Source organism: Taudactylus pleione, unplaced genomic scaffold, assembly GCF_031769625.1.
Source record: "Taudactylus pleione unplaced genomic scaffold, aTauple2 ptg001032l, whole genome shotgun sequence".
Classification (NCBI taxonomy): domain Eukaryota; kingdom Metazoa; phylum Chordata; class Amphibia; order Anura; family Myobatrachidae; genus Taudactylus; species Taudactylus pleione.
In genome coordinates this window covers 10,881,471-10,903,553 of record NW_028285433.1, presented here as the reverse complement: position 1 = coordinate 10,903,553, position 22,083 = coordinate 10,881,471, and the positions used below count along the sequence as shown (strand labels likewise).

Genomic DNA, 22,083 nt, shown 5'->3' with positions numbered 1-22,083 from the left:
TTGCCGCTATTTGACATTTTGTGGAGTTTGTGCCAGATAAGTTTCTGCAGGTGTTTATAAACCTCTGGAATGTGGTGGTGTAGTAGAGGAAACTGGAGAATTGGAGAATCAGAGATGCGAACATTAGCAATAAGTGTCCATCCCACTCCATATTTGATCTATCATATGTATTTTCTATATGAGTTGTGTGCACTGCATAAGATAATTTTTCTGCATTATAACATGCATCCTGGGAACATGCATCAGAAATATGTAACACCTGGCAGGCGGCCGCATTTAAGGCTTCTACCCCTGGTGAGTCAGTGGAAACCTCCAGCAGTACACCAGTTTGGGGAGGATTCAAATTCAGAGGTATCCTCTGAAGGGGAGGAAGACGCTGATGTGTTTCTAAATAACTCAGAGGTCGAGGTTTCTTTCCTTACAGAGGAGGATTCCACTGACTCACCTGGGGTGAAAACCTTAATTGCGGCCGTCCTGAGTCTCGGGAAACTCTCTTTAGGAGAAAGCAAAATCAAACTGTTACTTTCCCTTCTCTGCAGCTAGAGGACCTACTGTCTTCTGCGTACTAGCTTTCAGACCATATGTTCCAGATCTCTCGGTGCATGCTTTCTCTGTACCCACTACCTTCCGGAGATATAAAAGAGTGAGAATCTCCTCCATTAGTGAATCCTTCCATTTTCTGATTACTATTCTGGTTCTGCGAGCCATTTCCCTTAAAGATGGCTCGGATCAAAACTGGAAAATACTTTGAAATTGATTTATGTAGCTGCTGGGGCCTTTCTGAGACCAATTCTGACCTCCACCTGGGTCAAAAAGGTGGTTGAGAAGTGGGCAGAATTACTTCTTGATGGTTTACCCCTAGGGCAGGCCTTCTGCTACTGGTCAAACATGTTAAGGAGTCCACTACTTACCTTCAGGAGGCTGCTATAGATGCAGGTCACATCTGCTCTAGGATTTTCACGGTGGCCATTGCAGCTTGTAGAGCCCTATGTCTACTATCGTGGCAAGTGGACTCTAAGCACTCTTTAGAAGTGCTTCCTTTTGCAGGTGACATTTTATTTGGTCCAGAGCTGGACAGCATAATTGCCCTGGCCACAGGGTCCAAGAGTAACTTTTTGCTTTCTTCTACTTCTCCAGTGTCCACTAGACCTCACCCATCTTCCGGCTCGTCCATTCGTTCTTTTGGCGCCACATAAAGGGGTCGTTCACAGAAGAACCCAGTCTAGTTCCAATAGAAAAGGACAAACTAAGTCCCATCAGTCCTGGCCAGTCAGCAGGCCAACCCTGGGGATAAGCCCTGGGCAGTGTGTTTAGTTTAGCAGTCAATGAGAGACAAACAAACTCTCATTGGCTGCTGCACCCATGGCTGGAGCTCACTCATGAGCTCCGCCTTCCGGCTCCCGCAGTGGGTAATGGGAGAGACGTTCATGACATCTCTCCCATAGTGCCAAGCAGGAGGACGGAGGAGCGTCGGGCGCAGGAGTGAGAATTCAGGTAAGTCATATGGGGTTTTTTGTGTGTCTTTGTGATATATATGTAAGGGACACTGCATAGGGGAGACCACTACTGGGGTGGCACTGCATAGGGGGACCACTGCTGGGGTCACTGTATAAGGGTTCACTACTGGGGCAGTGATTGCGCTGAGCGGCAAAATATGTGGGTCCCAGGGACCCGGCCCCTCAGACCCCCCACATGCCACCACACTTTCTCACCTACCCCTAGAATGCCCGTCTGATACCCCCAATAGAATCCGTTTTGTACAGAGGTCAGACTGCAGTCCCCATTGAAATTAATGGGGACTGCAGTTTGCTGCGGTAGTTAGCCTTCTGCAGGAGATTTCTGTGAAATCTTCTGAATTTGACTGTTCTTACAATTATGCAGAAACTGTAGTTTCTGAATAATTAAAAAAAAAAACGGGAACAGGAGTAGGAGGTGGGGATCCGGGAACAGGAGTAGGAGGTGGGAGCCGGGAACAGGAAGATTCGGGGAGTCAGATTATAGGTGAGGGGAACTGGGGACAGGAGGAGTAGGCTGGGATGTGGAGGGGAGCCACGTACAGGAGAAGGAAGAGGGTAGCTAGGGACAGGAGGAGTAGGCAGGGAAGTGAGAAGGGTCTGGGTGCCACCGGGTATGGGAGGTGGAGGGGTAGGCAGGGACAGGAGTAAGGGTTAATTTTATTTCCCCTTCATCCTAAGGACCTGGATGTTATGTGGAGTGAGGGCAGAAGTGCAGTTCCAGGCCCTCACAGCGCTATGTTGTCCCACCGATAGTAGAGATTTGTACCCTCATGGACTCGCTTCACTTGCTACAGGCTTCTATTCGGTTACAGCCAGATCCCCTTCAGTTTCTGTACCCTGATGTCATCAGCTACTGTCCAACGTCATTCCCTACCATCCAAGTGGGCATAGAGGGGGAATATCATTTTGTGGTGAGTGTAGCGAGGGGACCAGTTTCTTTTTTAGTGAACTGTGTGGGCAGGGAACCGCACTTCCGCCCTCACCCAAGTCACTTCCAGGTACAAATACAGAAGGGGAAATATACTTTTCAGTTTCTATTCCCGCTCTATGCCAACGTGGCTAGTAACTGATGACGTCAGGGTTGCTGGGTGCCACCGGGTATTAGAGGGGAGAGGAGCTGCAGGGGGGTAGGCAGGGACAAGAGAAGGGGCTGGGTGCCACCAGGTATTAGAGGGGAGAGGAGCTGCAGGGGGGTAGGCAGGGACAAGAGAAGGGGCTGAGTGCCACCGGGTATTACAGGGGGAGAGAAGCTACAGACAGGAGGAGGTGGAGGGATAGGCAGGTGCGGGAGAAGGGGCTGGGTGCCACTGGTTATTAGAGGGGGAGAGGAGCTGCAGACAGGCGGTGCAGGGGGTAGACAGGGACAAGAGAAGGGGCTGGGTGCCACCGGGTATTAGAGAGGGAGAGAAGCTACAGACAGGAGGAGGTGGAGGGACAGGCAGGTGCGGAGAAGGGGCTCGGTGCCACTGGGTATTAGAGGGGGGAGAGGAGCTGGGGACGAGGAGTAACCAGAGACGGGCTGCTTGTCACCGAGTGGAGGGGAGGCAGGGATTAGAGGCAGAAAGCCGTGGAGTGCTGGGGCCATTCACAGCAGGCACCCGGCTTGCTATTGAATGAAACGGTCACTGAATGAATGTCCTCAAATGCAGGCGAGGGGGCGGGGCCTCGCTTCTGCATTCACTTCTAGCCGACAGCGGTACATCTGTTACCCTTCCTTCCTTCCCCCTCACCGCACAACACTAAGTGCTACCTGCCTTAGGGTACCAGGTGTCATCTTAAGTCGGGGGCTGGGCCGCTGTCTTCCTTACACCAGAGGAGGGGGGGGGGTGGATCACAGTCTTATAAATGCAGAGGGAGGAGAGGACCCGAGTCTTCATCATGCCAGGGGAGAGGAAGCGGCCCGCAGTCTTCTTCACGCTGGGGCAATCCACTCAGAGGCACACTGAGTGAGCTGCAGCATCAAGCGGCGCGTTACGGCTGGCTCCACATCCTTTCTGATGTCTCCCCTGCAGCCGGGCCAGGGTTAGACATCAACCATGTTACCAGGAGCTGGGGAGTGGCCGGCAGCGGAGCGCGTCCCCGGGGACTCACCCATTCTGAAAAAGTGAGTCCCCAGTCCTCATTAGCGGGTAAAATACGCGCTATAGCGCATATTTGCGAACACTACTACAGTGAGCATTGCAAGAGGGGAACTACTGGGGGCATTAAGGTGCATATGGAATGGAAAGAAATGTTCCCGGAGTGATGAGAAACAGTGGTGTGTCATGTTCACGTCCGCATTTTTCAGTGGCCACGCTACTTGTGGCATGTGGCCACGCTCACTTTTCAAAAGCACACCTTCGGCGAGCGCACATACTTGGGGGAGGGGGTCTCCATTTTTTATCTTGCCCTGGGCTCCAAATACCCTTGTTACGCCACTGGCATGAGAGTTTCAGGAGAGAGAGAGCTAGAAACTGAAGGGAACAGGAGGAGGGTGAGTAGTTGTATTCAGCCTACCCCATAGATCTGCGGTCTCATTGTAATTAAGCTATTATCGGTCGGACAGCAGTTCTGGGACATGATTTTAGTTAAAGGATAAGGGGGCGGGGTAGCCAGGTCATGTTGGATTATAATTGAGGAAGGGGAGATTGTCAGGTCTGGGGTATGCTTGCAATTGAGGGAGAGGGGTTGTCAGGTTTGGCGGTATGATTATATGTGAGGAAGGAAGGGGGAAGTCTGATCTGGGAACTATTTTTTATTGATGAATGGTAGATGGTAAGATCTGGGGTCTACTTGTTAATGTAAAAAAACTGTTGGGAATGATACATTGTTTTTAATTTCTTTTACCAATGTACAGTGGTCACTATTTATCTGAGATTGATGGTGTATATGTAGCAGCGAATAAAAGAAATGTATTAATTCATTAATTAGATAATTCGCTGTGTTTTATTGAAGTGCAAGTCTTTAATGTCGCTTGACATGGTTTTACTTTCTGGAACATTTAAAGAAAAGTTTACATATGTATAGTACAGGCAAAAGTAAGATTGTAGCAATATTCTTCATCTACAGGCATTTGCTCTTTTCGTTAAAGAACTACAGTCAACCAATGGGTCACCGCAGACTGGCCAAGAAGATGCTATTCGGTGGATTTGTTGTGAACAAGAGTTTACAGACCTGAGAACTACTCACAAGCATGTAGCCGCACAGCATGCAATGGAAGTTTTGCAAAGAACTGGAAACATTTTAGAGGAGCTTGCCATAACCCCTGCAGCCACTGTGCCATGCACTGACCTCTCAGCTAACCCTGGTGCCTCAACAGAAATGTCCTGGCAGACTTGTAAGATTTCTGATTGGTTACCGGATATCAGTTATTACAGAGAAGAAGAACTAATAAGGTAAAGAAAAATCATAATATTTTTCAAGAGCTACATGAGCATTTGGATTGATATTCTCAAATAATGACCCCTCAAAAGTCTAAGGAGCACTGACCCAATATTGTTCACTTTTTCTTTGTACTGTTTTATATAGATATTATTTATAAAGACTAATGTGACATATGTACATTTAGCTTTAGAGCATGTGTTGTAATGCAAGTAGGTGAAGCATGACTTTTACTAGACTACTATTGTTTGTGTTTATGAGCAATAGGTACATTCTATTCTCTTGGCAAGGACTGCAAATTTCTGAACATTTCAGCAATTGCGCAAAGTTGAAGTAACCCCTGTACTTAGACTTTAGTTACTTAAAGAAAATATTTAGGGTTAATGTCAGAAGATACTACAGTTTGACTGCAATAATCAGCTACCTTCAGGTAAGCACCTATGACCCCTTTCTCAAGATGGCAAAAAAATAAGAGCCTAAGGGCGGTATTCGATTAGCCGCAATAAAACAGAAACTTAACGCCGGCGAAGTTTTCACACTATTAGCCAGTTTTGGTGCGATCATTTTGCGTGTTTTTGCAATGCGCTCTCCCGTCCTTCTTCCTTTCCAATTACAAAACACGCAAAAGCGTATATGTGCCATAATTGTACATGGCAAAACTAACGAAAAGTAAAGCACATTTTGAGGAAATTTGTCTGTACCTCATAAAAAGCCTAACTGATATAGGAAATCAATATAGAAGTGTATTAATAGCCCTAATATAAGTATGTTGGCTTCTTAAATTGTGTGAAAAGGCTGTTATATGCCTATTTGCATAAGTGTTGAAAAATGATAAAAAAAAGCTATATTTTTTGAGAAAATTGCTGCAGTTAAATTGAGGATACATTAAAATGGGTGCTAGTATATTTTTTTGTCTATGAAGTGCAGTTTCAAAAATTTTTTAAAATACATCTCCTGCAGCGACTTGAAATGTTTAAAACACCTGTCCCATCCATACAGCCCCCCAAAATACCTGACCCACTACTTTAAACCCACATTCCAACACTTTTTAAATTTTCACTCTGAAAATGACATCATTATTAGGGGGAATTAAGCTAATTTAAAAGATATTTTTGCCTAATTAGTCATCAGGGGGAAGTTTCCAAAGGGTTCTCAACCAAGTCCCCACATTTATAGCCAAAAATAGGTATTTTGCACATTTTTTTTTTCACCTGCTCTGAGATCGTGAAAACGTTTTTCACCGGTTTCTGTCTATGGAGTTTTCGTTCAAGCAAACTCTTCGGGAATTGGATAGTGCGATACGCACTTATGTGTGAAAAGTATGTGCCTGTGAATGCTGTTTGCCAAATGCGACTTTTCGCACCTACTTGAATACTGCCCAAAGATAAATAGTGTGGCCAATAACCGATTCATTCTGTCTCTATGTAGAAATGATTTGAGCACCACTTTCATAGGCTGTTCACAAATGCAGATCCGCTTCACACGCTACCAGCTTGTTTAATATGCACGAATATGGCAATGTATTTTTGTACTGTATTGCATGATTTGGTCTGTAGTTGTTGGTTATATTGGTTAGATCCCTAGTTTTCTACTAAAGAAAATGACTCCCAAGAAAACATTAATCTACTACCTTTCTGTACTCCATTGTTGCGATATTGCATAAAGAATTGAAAATACTAATCTTGCCTAGATATTTACATGTTTTTCCAGTGAGCCAGAGGAAGTTCTTCTATATTACTGCTACTGTGACGTAAAGGACCCACAGTGGATTTGTGACTGGCAAAGGACATTGTGTGAACTATTGCATCTCAGAGGCAAAGTAAGTATTACGTGTCTTTGTATACACTGCATTGCTCTCAGTATTTTATAACACTTCATGTGGAATATACGACCTCCTCAGTCCATACAGAGCTAAGTACACATGATAAAATATTGCCAATTGCTTATTAAAGGTCAACTTCACAGCAGCATCTAGCGATATTTTGCATACTGCACATGCATCCTGTGCTGCATACATATGTTTGTGAACGTATGCACTATTCAGAGTTGTATGCATCTCAGCGGTTTCTCTGTGGACATACAAGAGAATTGTTTTGTGGGTTTGCATTGGGTAGTTAGGTACACATTTGGATGTTCATATAGTTGTATTAGCATTTTGTTTGCAACCTATTCACATTCAGAATTTGACCGCATTCAAACCTGAATCAGGCCGTATATCTCTGTGTGGTACCAAAATGCTGATAGTAATTCCTCTACATTTCTATAGGATTACAATCAGCATTTTGGTAAATTTGAACGAAAAAATGAACAGTAACCGCTTGTGTGCACAGTGTCTTTTAATGACACTAACTTATAAAGGAAAAATGCCCTGTGCTTCTAACCCATCTGTATACTACAATTGAAATCCAGAGTGCTAGGTTGGCAAAGTTAGTTAGCTCTCCCACCAGAGAAAAAGTGATCACTGTTAGAGGGAGACCTACAGTAACAATGACCTATACTCTGTGTGTCTGTGTGTAATAATAAAGTTTTTATAAATGTAATGCTCAGGAGCTCAGCTGTAAATCTTTAGGGATGGGCTAAGTCTCCCAATGACACAGAGAAATGTACGTTTTAAAAGAATCAATAATATGAGAATAGCAAAATAGTGTTTTATTTCTCATATTGATTTTTCTCCTTCATCCACTAGGGGACACTGGAGTTCAAGACAGTGGGGATATAGACGGTGGTAGAGCAGAGCCTGGCACTTTAAATAATTTAGAAGTGTGACTGGCTCCTCCCTCTATGCCCCATCAGCCCCAGTTTTTAGAATGTGCCCGAGAGAGCCGGTAGCACATTAGGCTGTCTCCAGCCTTTTTCATAGATTTTTATCTTTTGTTTTATAAACAAGCATTGAGGACAGGCAGACTGCTTGCTGTGACAGTCTGTCTGCTACGGGGGAGCCGCCGGGAAGGGCACCGCCTGCAGCCTGTGTCCGGTGACCCTGAGGAGGGGGCACCAGCAGATGGAGTCATCGGGCCCTGCGAGGATCCGCCACTGCTGACACCGGCATGTGTCCGGGTTTCTCGCCGCCCCCTCAGCCCAGCATCCCAGCCGCAGCAGCCCGTAAGTATATCCCACCACTCCTGACTAGCTGGAGTGGTGTGCCAAAACGCTGGGCTCAGGACAGCGCACGCTGCGCAGCTGTTACACAGCCTCCTTCCCCCTGCCAGTAAACTGGCAGTGTCGGAGCTGCTGATGAGACCCGCCGCTGCACTCGGCAGTCAGCGTCCGGGTCTCTGGCTTAGCTAGCCACTATTCCCCCTCCTATTTAAATGACGGGATGGATAAAGGAGGGAGAGGCCCCTCTACGTTGATGATAGCGCGGTGCTAGCTGCAGCTGTCACTGAAGACGCCTGCTCCTCCCTCCCCTATGCAAGGAGGGAGACTGCCGCGTCCCACTACTCCAATAACGGGAGTCTGCATTTACAGCCCCGCTATTATAGCCCTGCATAACGGGGCTGGGGCGGGGCTTAAGGAGCCACTCAGCGCGGCTCTTCATTGTCGCGCTGGTGCTTGTATGAAACCACCGGCGCTGGCTTATGCTCATAGCCGCTGGAGAGCGTGGTACAGCACTCTCAGCTGTTGGTTGCTGCGCCGGTGCTTGTTTCAGGAAGCACTGACGCTGGCTCTCACTTTGCTATGCCTGCCTAGGAAAACCTAGCGCTAGTAGTGCAGAGTCCCCGTTAGCGAGAGGGGGTGATTTACCGCGATTAATGTGGCATTGGGGGCGGGGCCAAGGCAAAACGCTGGGCTCAAACAGCGCGTGCTGCACGGTGGTCAGAGCTAATAAGCACAGCTGCGCCTTTGTACGGGCTCCCCCCTCAGTACTCTGCACTGCAGCAGCATCCCTGAGATTAGTAAGCGGCTCACTGTGATAAGCCGCTTCCCTGTACAACGCTCTGGAACATCCTGCCTGAGCAATGCCAGCAGTCAGTTCCAACACAGGTGGGCAAGCGCTGACACTCCCACCCCTCTCGGGAGAGAAAAGCTGGAAGACAGGACCCGCCGCAGCTGAAATCGTCTGAGTCCGGGTCTCCTTCCCCACAATGCGCTGTATGACAGCTCAACAGCATGGCTGTTAGTATGCTGACAGCGGTGAAGTCTCCGTTGCACCGCGCACCCTCCCACCCTGTATGCTGCGTTGTCACTTAAAGGGAAGTGCGGGCGCTGTTGCGATACTTGTACAGGGAAGAGGCTTTCCGGAAATACTCTGTGGTTGGCACGCACTCCACATGCTACAGACCTGTGCTCTCCATTTCAGTATGCGGGCTAGGCATAACGCAGCACTGTCTTAGCTATTAGTGGCTCTCCTCAGCTACTAACAGGATGAGATGCCGCGTTACGCAGCTGCTGGCTGTGCTGAGCGACTTTACATGCCCGCTCCTCCAAATGCTGATTTAGCCCCCCTCGCTTGTGTAGGAGCCATGATCGCACCTCCCGTGTTATCGGCGCCGGCTGGACCTTCAACTACTCCGCTTTTATGCGGTTCTACTGCGGAGGCAAGTAGCGCTGTGTTAACTGGAGTATATCAGTTGCACACACAGCGTGGTAATTCAGGAATGCATACGGTCCAGCGACTACAGCAGCGGCCCCTGCTTCCCTCTTATGGGCAGCAGTAACTACCTGCACACAAGCAGTATAGCTCAGTGCACTACCTGCAGCAGGGAGTGCTTTAGCGCTGGTCTCCTACGCGACCCCTCCCTTGTTGGGAGCGCTTCAGCAAATAAAAGGGGATGTCTGTCACTGTATGACAGGAGTATTCCCGGCTAAATACGCTGTGCTGATGGGACACGGTCCCGCCATTTTGCCAGACAGTGTAATTGTTAGCTTTACTGCCTCACAGCAATGAGGTCATGGGTTCTCTTCCCACCATGGTCCTAACTGTGTGGAGTTTGCAAGCGCCGGATGTTACCCCCTGTCAGGCTTCCCCTTGATTCTATAACAAAGGGCGCCTGGCTTAACCTTATTGCTGATATTGATATATAGTATGTACTTGTACTAGTCATTGTTCTGGTGCTGGGGCCAACACTTATGGTTATAGCTTACCCGTAACCAGGGTTAGCACATTATTGTGTCCCATCCCCAGACTTATGCCTCACATTGGCTCGCCTTTTAAAGGGGCAGTACTCTTCCCATGCAGCCTACGGCCACACCACCCTGAACACGCTCTATCTCGTCTGTTCTTGGAAGCTAAGCAGGGTCAGGCCTGGTTAGTACTTGGATGGGAGACCGCCTGGGATTACCAGGTGCTGTAGGCTTATATAGGTGCCAGCACATATAATACATTATAGGCTGGTTTTAAAACCTTCCAGTTCTGCATAGTGCTAGCTACTGTGAATAGCTAGTTGTTAGCAGAATGGGAACTAGCCTAAACCCCTGTTTGCACTATAACACCGCTTTATGCGGTTCTGAGAGGGGCCAGTTACTCACGCAGTGCACATTCCCGGCTAGAAGCGCTGGGCTGACGGAACACAGTGCCGCCATTGCAGCGCAGGGTATTACCCACTGTCAGGCTTCCCCTTGGCTCTATAACAAAGGGCGCCTAGCTTAATCTAATGGCCTGATATCCTAGCATGTGAAGGTTACCCCATGGTGTACTAGCTACTCTGCCTAAACTGAGATCGTCTTTTTGATTCCCCCCTTCGAAAAGCGGGTTAATCTGGAGCTAAAATAGCTCACCTGAAGCACGCACGCTCCTAACATATAAGGCGAGTACACCAGTAACAGAAGTCCCAGGATCGACACCAGTCTGGGACAGCACGCTGCTAACATATCTTGCCCCTACGCCGTAACAGAATGACGGCCACACGCGACACATGAGCAGTCTCCCGGCGTGGAGGTAAGCCACGTGTGTATGTATATATTGTATTTTATACCAGCCCTGCTTTAGAATATATACATGCTAGTGTGAATTTGTCCTTCCATGGCTCTAATTATGCTCATGTTCCATTTTAAATATTATCGTCACCTACTAAACTTGTATGTAGGTACACGTATGCATATGTGGATATCGCTTCTTATCCTTACCATAACATACTAGCATAATTAAAGATGCTGCGATTGGATGCTGGACGCTCCTGATGCGGTAGTTGGTACATTGACTCCGCTTTACACTATCTCTCCCTAGGTATTGGGTTGTGTGTGTTTATGACTATATATATTAGTTTATACTTCCACATTCATTAGGTTTACCTATTATTCCACGGATGGGTAGCCGTCTGGGTTTACCAGAAGCTGTAGGCTATATCCATTCCTATTATATAGTGGCTCTATAAACTAGAGTCATGTTCTGCAGCTTACATAGTGATAGTCACAATTCCCTGGGCATTGCTTCCAGTATGGACCCTATACATGTCCTGGGGCCTTCTTGTATGTACACACATGTATATAAAGATAGGTACTTACACCCTCCGGGGTTTATAGTCCGGTTCCCTTCAGTCTATATCTACGGCGCCCCGTTCGGGGGATCTATTATTATTACAACTACAGTGGTGCACTTGTATTAATATTTACGAATAATTGAGAAAAACCTGTTTTTTGTTTAACCTTAACTGGGATTATCACCATTGATATATCCCTTCTTACCTGGGATAACCAACGCAGTCTATGTCTAAGTACAGGTACCCTTCTCAGTATCTATTCCGGTACTCCATATTTTTGCCGCATATCTCAATAAAATAAGTCTCAAAAGGGCCCTTAGGTACAATTCATACCATGAGGCCTTGGGCCGCCCGCTGAACAGGCTCAGTTTAGAGTCCTTTTCTACGACCTTCTTGTCTCCACTAACATTTTACTAGTTTCCACAGTAATTTCTACTGCACTTCTCCAGAATGAAGACCGTGCTGTGGAGCATTGGTCTTAGCCCACTGAAGCTACTCTCTATACCTAACGTGGCGGGTTGCTGTGTGATAAAAAAAGGTCAGTGACATTCTACATAGAGTCCAGAGGGCTTCTGGTCGCTCACAGGTAAGAGCTTACCTCACTAATGCCTCAGAAGATGCTCCTATTTCAGGCAACCTGATATACATAACGTTAATCTCCCTTACGCAGCCTAGCTGCTGTCCTAGCAGCCATCTGCTCTTTTAATCAGTTGGCTCTACACTTTTGAGTTTCCCTGGTGTTGTGGATGCATAGTTTGAACATTGAGATTAGCGACACTGTTCTACTAGAATCTGTTGGGGTTATGGACCAAAGAGCATCTCTGGGCTAGTGCACATCTTTACATAAGTGTGACAGTCACTATGTTCCACGCAGGGGGCCTGGTTGGGTTTTACTGTTCGGTATCTGTTGATATTTTTATCACACTGATAGGTACCTGACGGGTAGTTTCATGGTTGTCCTGCTACCCTGGCCTTGTTGTGTGGGATGCTTCCCTATATTGGTAGCTCTCCCTGGGTGGGGTTACATTCGTGCTCCTTTACTGCTAAGTACCTGGATGTTTTCACACTATGTTCAGGGTCGGCAGTTAGTACTGACTACGCACTTCCATCAGGTTGGAAGTTGTGTCTTTTTATCCCTGTTTTCAGTATGGGTTGTACTGCTGTCTGACCCTCTGAAAGGAATTGTAGTCTCCATCCTCTCGTATTCGCCTCTGCCTCATGCCCTGTGGGATCTCCACTTGTTGGAGACTTCTATGGTCTAACCTTTCCGCTGGTTCACAACTTTGTTGTAGTTGGACCTCAAGGATCGGTCAAAGCGACTGTTTGGTCTTGTCTTTGACCTCCTAGCATACTCTTTGTTGGGAGTCTGTGGACAGGATCACCTTTGTTTCTACATCAGGGTCCATAGGGTATCCACAGGATACCTTGGGGTATAGGTGATGACGTCAGGCATCGGGCACCATAGAGTTAAGTTTCAGCCTCCCAGGATGCACTAGGGTCCCCCTCCTATACCCCGCCCCCGAGCCAAGGCATCTCAGTTTCGTTTGGTGCCCGGCCAGGGTTGAATGCACCTGTTAGAGGGGGGCTAAGAATAGCCCCTGAAGTTTCTTCAATGCAGCTGTGGCTGCACATCTGGAAGTACAGCATGGACAGTCAGTGCTGACGTCCATGCTGTCTTCCCTACACCCCCGCCGGTACCAAAACGCCGGTACTAATCCGGGGATGCTGGTAAGCATCTGGGGTCACAGCTAGCGGTGACCCCAGATGTTTGGGACCATGGCCGGATCCAAGGGGGCAGCAGGTAAGCAGTGGGGTCCCGCGGTGGGACCCTGCTGAAACATGGTCCAGAGTCCCCAGGCAGGGGGCTCCCTGGGGACTGGCTGCAGTGTGGAGCCAGGTACCTAACTTGCACTTCCACTACCCCCCTGGGACAGCGGACCGCGGCTGAGCTGTAGCGCTGCGGCGTCCCAGGGGTTAATTGCATGCCAGGGGAGCGCGCCTTCCCTGTACACAGCCGGTGCCTCCCCTGCTGCACACAGCCCTCTCTGCACTGTGCTCACTGGCCCTGTGGCAGCGCTCCTCTCCTCGTCCATCGCTGTCTGGGTCCCCCGACATACCTCTCCTCCGTTTGGTTCAGGTCTGTATATGCAGCGCTGTGTCCTACCAGGTTCCGTGTCTGTGTAGTTGATTATCAGCGCTGTTAGTGCAGGAATTGATTTTCTTTGCATTGTATGTGACTTCTGCTAGCGCTGCTGCCTGTACTTTCATTTTCTACTGTCAGCCTTTTCACTGTCCCTGATCTTTTTCTGCTAAAGCCCTTGCGGTGCGGTGATTGCAGGGTGGTCTCACACTATACTACAAGTATCAGTGAGAGGGCTCACATACTTACCATCATGTCTGAGAGTGACTTTCCTCTCCCAGCCTGTGTGTACTACGTGTAAAGTACCAATAGCGGAGGGGGAGGGTAGCGCGGAGGGGCTATGTCGGCAGTGTTATTTATTGGCGCGGCCAATTACTGTCACGGCCCCGGTACAGGAGCCGCCCTGGACTTGTTTCGCCAAAGCGCTTACGACCCTCGTGGGCCAGTTAGCTCCGCAGCCTGCGTTCTCACAGATGGGTTTGTCCCAGCAGTCAGTGGTGTCGTCACCCATGCAGGGTTTCCCGAGACAATTGATGGTACCACACAGTCTCCCTATTTCCCCTCCCCAGGTTTCTCAGGAGCCATCAGACCGGAACAAAGCCATGGAACTGCGGAAGGTTTTGCACACTATGCTCCATGCTGGAGTTATAGTGCCTGTTCCATTCTCCCAGAGGGGCCAGGGTTTCTATTCAAATCTGTTTTTGGTGCAGAAACCCAATGGGTCGTATCGTCCGATCCTCAACCTCAAAGCACTCAACAAGTCTTTGCGGGTGCCGAGGTTTTGGATGGAGACCCTACGGTCCATCATTCTGGCGCTGGAACCTGGGGATTACATGGTGTCGTTGGACATACAGGACGCTTACCTGCCTGTCCCTATTCTTTTGCGCCATCAACAGTTCCTCAGGTTTGCAATCCGCAACGACCACTTTCAGTTCCGGACGTTACCTTTTGGGATGGCGACAGCACCACGTGTATTCACCAAGGTGATGGCGGTCATGGCGGCTTCCCTGCGGCTGCAGGGAGTCCGCATGTTTCCGTACTTGGACGACCTTCTGTTGGTGGCAGGATCTCCAGAGCTCCTTCTACGCCACTTTTACCTGACCATTGCGGTACTACAACGGCACGGCTGGTTGATAAACTGGCAGAAGTCCACCCTGATCCCCCTCTCAGAGGATTCTGCACCTCGGAGCCTTATTGGACTCCGGACAGCAAAGGATCTTTGTGACCGGGGAAAAGATCTCTGCCTTGCAGTTGAGGGTGCGCAGTTGTCTGCAGAATCGCCGTGTGTCTCTGCACTCGGCGATGAGGTTACTAGGCTCCATGGTGTTGGTCTTCGACATGGTGGAATATGCCCAGTTTCACTCCAGACCTCTGCAGCAATTGATCCTGTCCAAATGGAATGGACTGCCTCAGAGTCTAAAATCCCAGACGATGGTGCTCACTCCAGAGGTTCGCCTGTCCTTAGCCTGGTGGTCGTCCGTTCTGGGTGGCGAATTGTGTCCTGTTGACAATGGACACCATTCTTCGCGGCTGGGGAGTAGTCACGGGTCCACACTTGTTCCAAGGCAGGTGGACTCGGGCGGAAACAGAGCTTCCAATAAACATCTTGGAGCTCTGCGCGGTGTTCAATGCTCTCCAGCAGGCACATCGGGTTCTCCAAGGTCACCCAGTGCAGGTCCAATCAGACAACGCTACCACCGTGGCCTACATAAATCGGCAAGGAGGAACCGGAAGTCAGGCGGCTCTCGGAGAGGTGTCCCGAATCCTGGTTTGGGCGGAGCGCAATCTCCCGGCCATATCAGCAGTCTTCATCCCGGGAGTCCTAAACTGGGAGGTGGACTTTCTCAGTTGCCAGGACGTTCATCCGGGGGAATGGTCTCTGCACCAGGACGTCTTTCAACTTCTGGTGGACAGGTGGGGTCTTCCAGAGATCGACCTCATGGCGTCACGGCACAACAACAAGTTGCCGGTGTACGGGTCTCGCACAAGAGACGAAAAGGAGTCTCTGGTGGATGCTCTGTCCGTCCGGTGGACGTTCCGGTTTGCTTATCTGTTTCCTCCGTTTTCCCTTCTTCCACGGGTAATCCGGAAATTCAAACAGGAAGGAGGGACGCTCCTGTTGATAGCTCCCGCGTGGCCCCGGAGGCACTGGTTCTCAGACCTCCAGGGACTGTCCGTGGACATTCCTCTGCGGTTGCCGTTACGCCCGGACCTCCTGTCACAGGGTCCTTGTCTTCACCCGGACCTGACTCGGCTGTCTTTGATGGCGTGGCTGTTGAGACGGCCATGTTAAGGTCCAGGGAGATTTCCAGCTCTGTAGTGCAAACAATGCTCAGGGCTCGGAAACCGTCCTCTGCAAGGATATACCATCGTGTGTGGCATACGTTCTTCCAGTGGTGTCGGCCGAGAGGTTATGCTCCTCGGGAGTTCCGTCTGTCTAGAGTGTTAGCTTTCCTACAGGCGGGACTGGACCATGGGCTTCGCCTTGCGTCTCTGAAAGTGCAGGTGTCTGCCCTGTCCGTCTGGTTCCATCGTAGGATTGCTGCAATGCCTGATGTGCTCACCTTTATGCAAGGTGTTCTCAGAATTCAGCCACCTTTTGTTCCACTGGTGGCGCCTTGGGATTTAGCTGTGGTCCTGAGGGCTCTCCAGGGACCGCCGTTTGAACCACTGGGCTCAGTGGACCTCAAATGGCTGACAGCTAAAACTATTTTCCTTCTGGCCATTGCTTCGGCCAGACGTGTTTCTGACTTAGGGGCTCTCTCCTGTCGACCCCCTTTTCTGATTTTTCATAGGAACAGGGCAGTGCTGCGCACTTGGTTTCCTTCCTAAAGTTGTGTCCAGTTTTCACATCAACGAGGAACTCGTTGTGCCGGCTTTTAACTCACCTGATCTTTCAGTGGGTGAGGCCACTTTGGATGTTGTGCGGGCCTTAAGGATTTATGTTGACCGCACTTCTTCGTTTAGGAAGTCAGAGGGTTGGCCTTGTTTGTCCTCTATGGCTTCCGTAAAAAGGGTTGGCCTGCTTCAAAGCAGACTTTGGCAGGCTGGATTCGTATGGCCATTTCAGAAGCTTATCTTCATGAAGGCCTTCCGGTTCCTTCCTCTGTGAGGGCTCATTCCACTAGGTCTGTGGGTCCTTCGTGGGCTGCTCGATGTGGTGCCTCTGCAGTCCAGATCTGCAAGGCTGCCACATGGTCCTCGGTCCATACCTTTGTGAGGTATTACGCGTTTGACACCTTTGCCTCTCAGGATGCTTCCTTCGGGCGGCGGATTCTCCTTTCAGCACAGGAGCATCCCCACCCTTAAAGGATACTGCTTTGGGACATCCCCAAGGTATCCTGTGGATACCCTATGGACCCTGATGTAGAAAATATGAGATATGGTAAGAACTTACCTTTTGTTATCTCTATTTCTACGAAGTCCATAGGGTTCCACAGGACTCCCGCCCTGTCGCACCTGTGCTGCAGATGGGCTTTACTCTGGTCACCGTTTTTTTTTTTTTTTTCCGTCTCCCTCTGGTGAGAATCTGATTCTTGTGTGTGTCCAGATCTTTTTTCTATCTCTTCATTCTCCTCCTCCGGCCTATGGCTTAGTACGTAACTGAGATGCCTTGGCTCAGGGGCGGGGTATAGGAGGGGGACCCTAGTGCATCCTGTGAGGCTGAAACTTAACTCTATGGTGCCCGATGCCTGACGTCATCACCTATACCCCAAGGCATCCTGTGGAACCCTATGGACTTCGTAGAAATAGAGATAACAAAGGTAAGTTCTTACCATATCTCATATTATCTGTTGATTGGTATTGTTCTACTTCTAACTATACGATTATGACCAGCGGTGCTGGGATTCTGCTGTCTGCAGCTGTTGCAGATTCCTGTGCAGACTCTGGTACGATTCACAAGTTCTTCTCGTTTTCTGTCCTTCTCCTATGGATTCTTGTTGGGGCTCGCTGCTACCAACTGTCTGGTTTGGTCTATTTTCAGCCGCTTCTAAACTGTGGTTGTTGTCTCACCAGCCGTTCTGTTCCTTTTGGCTTCCGCTGTGCTTATGTTGTGGAAGTTCTTCTGTGACTGTCGTCTGAGGAGTAGTGTTTGTCTACTGTGCTCTACGACACTTGATCCTCTGCCTCCGCTGGGCCTATAGTTCTTGGCGGTCCCTGTTTCAGTTTGGCCAAGGGGTCAGCAAGTTCTCCGCACTTCCCACCCAGGAGGTTGGCTTTGGGACGTCCCCACTGTCTTGAACTCCAGTGTCCCCTAGCGGATGAAGAAGAAAACAGGATTTTGGTACTTACCGATAAATCCCTTTCTCCGATTCCACAGGGGACATTGGACGCCCGCCCAGCGCTGCGTACCTGCTGTTTTGTTGGGTTCATTCTATGGTTGTGTGACTGCATGGTTCCCTGTTATGGGTTCCACTGTTCTCCTTCAGTCGGTCTTGTTCTGTTCTGTGGTCTTCTCCTTCTCGTTTTTTCTGTTGTCCTCCGTCTCCTCTTGGGCTCAGTTCTTAAACTGGGGCTGATGGGGCATAGAGGGGGAGGAGCCAGTCACACCTCTAAATTATTTAAAGTGCCAGGCTCTGCTCTACCACCGTCTATACCCCCACTGTCTTGAACTCCAGTGTCCCCTGTGTAATCGGAGAACGGGATTTATCGGTAAGTACCAAAATCCTGTTTTAATAATGACATCACTTCAATTTGGCTTAAGTTTTTTTTTTTTTTTTAAATGATCACATTAACTTATTTCAGAGACCCTAAAATTGACCAGACCCTTCTGCATCAGTGCCAGAACTTTCTTGGCTAATTTTGCCACTGATCTTAACTCTTTATCCGCAGGCTGATGCATATGTGATCAGTTTTGGAGTCAATTGTACCACCTAAGGCCAGCTTCGCTTTTTATATATATATATATATATATATATATATATATATATATAGATATAGATATAGCTCTTAATGATCATCTAAAAAAAGTTAAATAGAGAAATATGCCAGTCACTTGGTCTATCTGCATATGTGCCTTGCTTGACTCTGTGTATTTTGGTCCTGTTTCAAGGGGGGCTCCATGCCACGCAATCTACACCCAGAATAGACCCCACTGTGTGCTGAGTAGTTCCCCCACCCCAATACATGCTGCTGGCAGCTATCTTTCGAGTGGTATATCCTGAAAGATGACGCAAAATGCTAGCGTTTTTAGTGTCTTATGTGTATGCACCATCAGTCTAAAATGATCACAGGAAAGATGGCAGAAGGTATAGGGGATGGAACACTGCGAGTGTGGTCTGTTTATTCTTTGGATAATTAGTGTGCACACCCTAAAACTGTAGCGTCATGTAGATGTAATGTAGGTCACACATGCTGATATATCACAGCCAATAGCATGAAATTGGGCTGATATGTCTGCGCATGCATTACATTGCTATATGGCATCAATCTGATCACAACCGGACATGCTAATGGCTGAAGCTGGAAGTAGCCTGCTATTGACTTGTTTGTGCTGTCATCTTCCAAACACATCAACAGGTTCCAGTGATTCTTGAATCAATACAATTTGTACATCGAACCTGCAAACCACGTGTCTTGAAGGGGTTAAACTTCCTAATATTTTGCAGTGATTGAATGAAACTTTAATATTTCTACATTGCAGATTCGAATAGCTTCAGAAGGAATAAATGGAACAGTGGGGGGAAGCAAATTTTCCACCAAGCTTTATATCAACACAATACTTTCACACCCACTGTTTAAACTTACCATGTGTTTGGAGGATTTCAAGGTAAGATTCATTTTTTACTCTTCCAAATTCATTTCTATATGTTGGCAAAGCCTAAATCAATTTCAGTTTTGCTACTAAATTAAAAACATGTATTTGTGTGATATATAATTGTTTTTTTTATCAGGAACAAGTATCTTCTTTCTAAACATTGTATGTATGTATGTGTGTGTGTGTGTGTATATATATATATATTGTTTTTCTGTAGATCCACCCCCCATACACACACAATAAATAAGATACTACAGATGTATTTATGTTGTTACTTTTTTTTTCAAAATAAAAGTATTATGCTATGCATTCTGGCTGGTGATTTATACTACGTGATAGGAGCCTTCCTTCAGGATATAGAGTGAATTGACGTCTCTTAAGACATACACTTTTATAAGTCACATAATTATGAATAATTTGGCATGAAGCCATCCACTTACTTGATTGCATATTTTGGTGATATTTTTTTAAAGCTCTGCAGAAAAGGCGCTTCTCATCTATACGCACACACACAGCGCACTGGAGTTTGGGCTTCAGGGAGTGATGCCTCCCTAACTTTATACCTGCTCACAGTTGAGGTACAAAGTTATATGGTCTGAGAGAGTGTTTCCCAAACTCATTCATCAGGGAGCATTACCAGTGCATGGTTTCCATGTTTCCTAGTTGGTGCACAGGTGTATTCATTACCGGCTGACAGATATACTGTGCCTTCCGGAGACTACTTTTTCCTTTTTTTTTGGTGCTGGCTTTCTTCCTGACGCCCTGGGGTTGTTTTTGCTGGGCTCATATGGCTGTGTGCATCTCCCTGCAGTGTCTCTGGGTCCTGCTGGTATCGCTCCTGGTTTCCAGTAGCGCTGCCTCACTGCTCCACTCTCTTGCAAGCCGTGGCCATCTTGGGTAATGGCATCTGCTCCAGAGGGCTCCTGGTTGCTGTGTCAGGGGCACCACTGACGTGCTGGGTTCTGGGACTTTCTCTACCGCCCGGTGGCTCCTGATTGCGGCTTCCTCACAGGTGACTGCTGTTTTCCAGTGGCTGCTTCTGCCTGCTAGTTGCTCTTCTGCTGCTGGGGTCTCCTGTCCATTGCCATTTTATGTGCCGAAGCATGTGTCTGTGAGGCCCTGGTGTCTGTTACTGATTGTGCTGTTCCACTTCCTCACTCCTGTGATACTGGACTCCCTGATCTTTTTGACACTTGCTGGTGCTGGGGGTAAGCCGTCATCATTTCCTTACCTACCTGATCTTGATTTGGTCATCCCAGCGTCCTGTTCAATGCTAACTTGTGGCATCCTGTTCCTGATACTTCCCTGCTGCAGCCTGGTTGTCTTTTGCTAGAACTGTTCCCTTCAGTGTCTCTCGTCGGTCCCACTGGCTCTGTATCTCCTTCTCCAGTGTGACCCTGTGCAGCCCCTGACAGCAAAATTCCACAGGATAATCCAGAACAGGAGACTGAAGGTACTATCACCTGTTCTGTTGACATATGCTTTGAGTAGACTGTCATCATCTCCTTACCTGCTCTGTTGATTTGGTCACCCTGCTCTCCCGTTCAGTGCTACCCTGTGGAATCCTGTTCCTGATACTTACCTGCTGCAGCCTGTTTGTCTTTAGCTGGAACTGTAACCTGTACATGGGGATAATAGCTCCCAAGTTTTCTGTGTTGGGGGGTTAGGTGTAATAGAGTATTTGTTTTTGGGGTTTTGTTACGGGATCCAGGTATACCATAAATTGAGGGTATGGTCTTACAGGGTGGGGAGTTACGGGGGGTGGTGATCTATGTCTTTTGTTATTTATGTTTTGGAGATACAGACCAGTGTATACTTTATTTTGTTAATTATTCTATATCTTTATTTTGGGATGCAAACGTGGGGAAACGACTCAGAACCCTTGGGGCAGGCCCCCAAAAGACAAATCTGCAAAAAAAAAATCAAAAACCTAAGAACACCCCAAAAAAGATATATCATTTTTGGGGAGAAAATGTAAAAAGTGGGGGGACAAGCATAAAAACTAGCGAAATAGGCTTCTTGGGGGGCTGCAAGGATGGGTCAGGTGTTTTTAGGACTACAGGTGCATGCAGCAGGTGGATTTTTCACGTTTTTAAAATGTTCACTTTAGAGACATAAAAATATGCTCGCACCCATTATCAAGCACCCCAAATTTGACAGGACTACTTCTTTTCACCAAAAAATACAGCTTTATGCCATTCTTCACCACCTTTACAAAGACGCTAATAGCAAGCAATTTACGCAACTTAAGTACCCCAAATAGTTTTATTAGGGCTATTAGTACACATCTATATTGATTCCCTATGTTAATATATCTTTTTCTGGGGTACAGACTGATTTCCCCAATTCTTTCATTACTTTTCGCCTGTTCCGCATTCACCTATTTCTTTTTTCGCCTGTTTTGCAATTGAATTAGGAGAAAAGCAGGGACGTGCATGGAATGATTTAGTCTCTGAAATAGGCGAATGAAGCGAAAAGTCGGACAGGCAAACATTTTCCGACTTCGCCTCTAATTACCCTTCACTGTTATCACTGAGTCACTTATTTTGTGTTTTATTTACTGTGTATTGCCTTTGTTCAATCTGCTACATTTATTATCCTTTTTGTATTTACATGTAGTTATTTGATTCTCAGTCCTCTGTGTCCATGACTCTGTTATTGTATATTGGTCGTATCTCCCCGATATTTTGCTTACCGTGGGGGTAAATTTCAAAAACTATATATAGACTCAATATATACATATAAAAAAAAAAATGCTTGCTGTTAAAAATGTCATCACATTGTTATATAATGGTAGTTAAACACTGACCCTTCCCACCCTTGTAGGTGGTGTCACTTACAGAGAGTTCTGGCATAACACACATCTACATTCTGCAAACACTTCTGTGA

The 22,083-nt window shown here is 47.6% G+C and overlaps 1 protein-coding gene and 1 pseudogene across 3 annotated transcripts in view; both read left to right on the top strand.

Annotated features, from left to right (window-relative positions):
* The window catches only part of TSTD2 (thiosulfate sulfurtransferase like domain containing 2), a 44,990-nt gene that overhangs the window by 7,260 nt on the left and 15,647 nt on the right, over nucleotides 1-22,083 (top strand). For 2 of the 3 annotated variants that reach the window (XM_088461284.1, XM_088461283.1), the window contains exons 2-4: nucleotides 4,566-4,891; nucleotides 6,588-6,696; nucleotides 19,081-19,206. In XM_088461284.1, coding sequence (XP_088317410.1) covers nucleotides 4,566-4,891; nucleotides 6,588-6,696; nucleotides 19,081-19,206 — 561 coding nt within the window. The remainder of the gene's footprint in view (nucleotides 1-4,565; nucleotides 4,892-6,587; nucleotides 6,697-19,080; nucleotides 19,207-22,083) is intronic. The other variant, XM_088461285.1, reaches the window with a different exon arrangement.
* LOC148454078 (5S ribosomal RNA) lies at nucleotides 10,056-10,174 on the top strand (annotated as a pseudogene).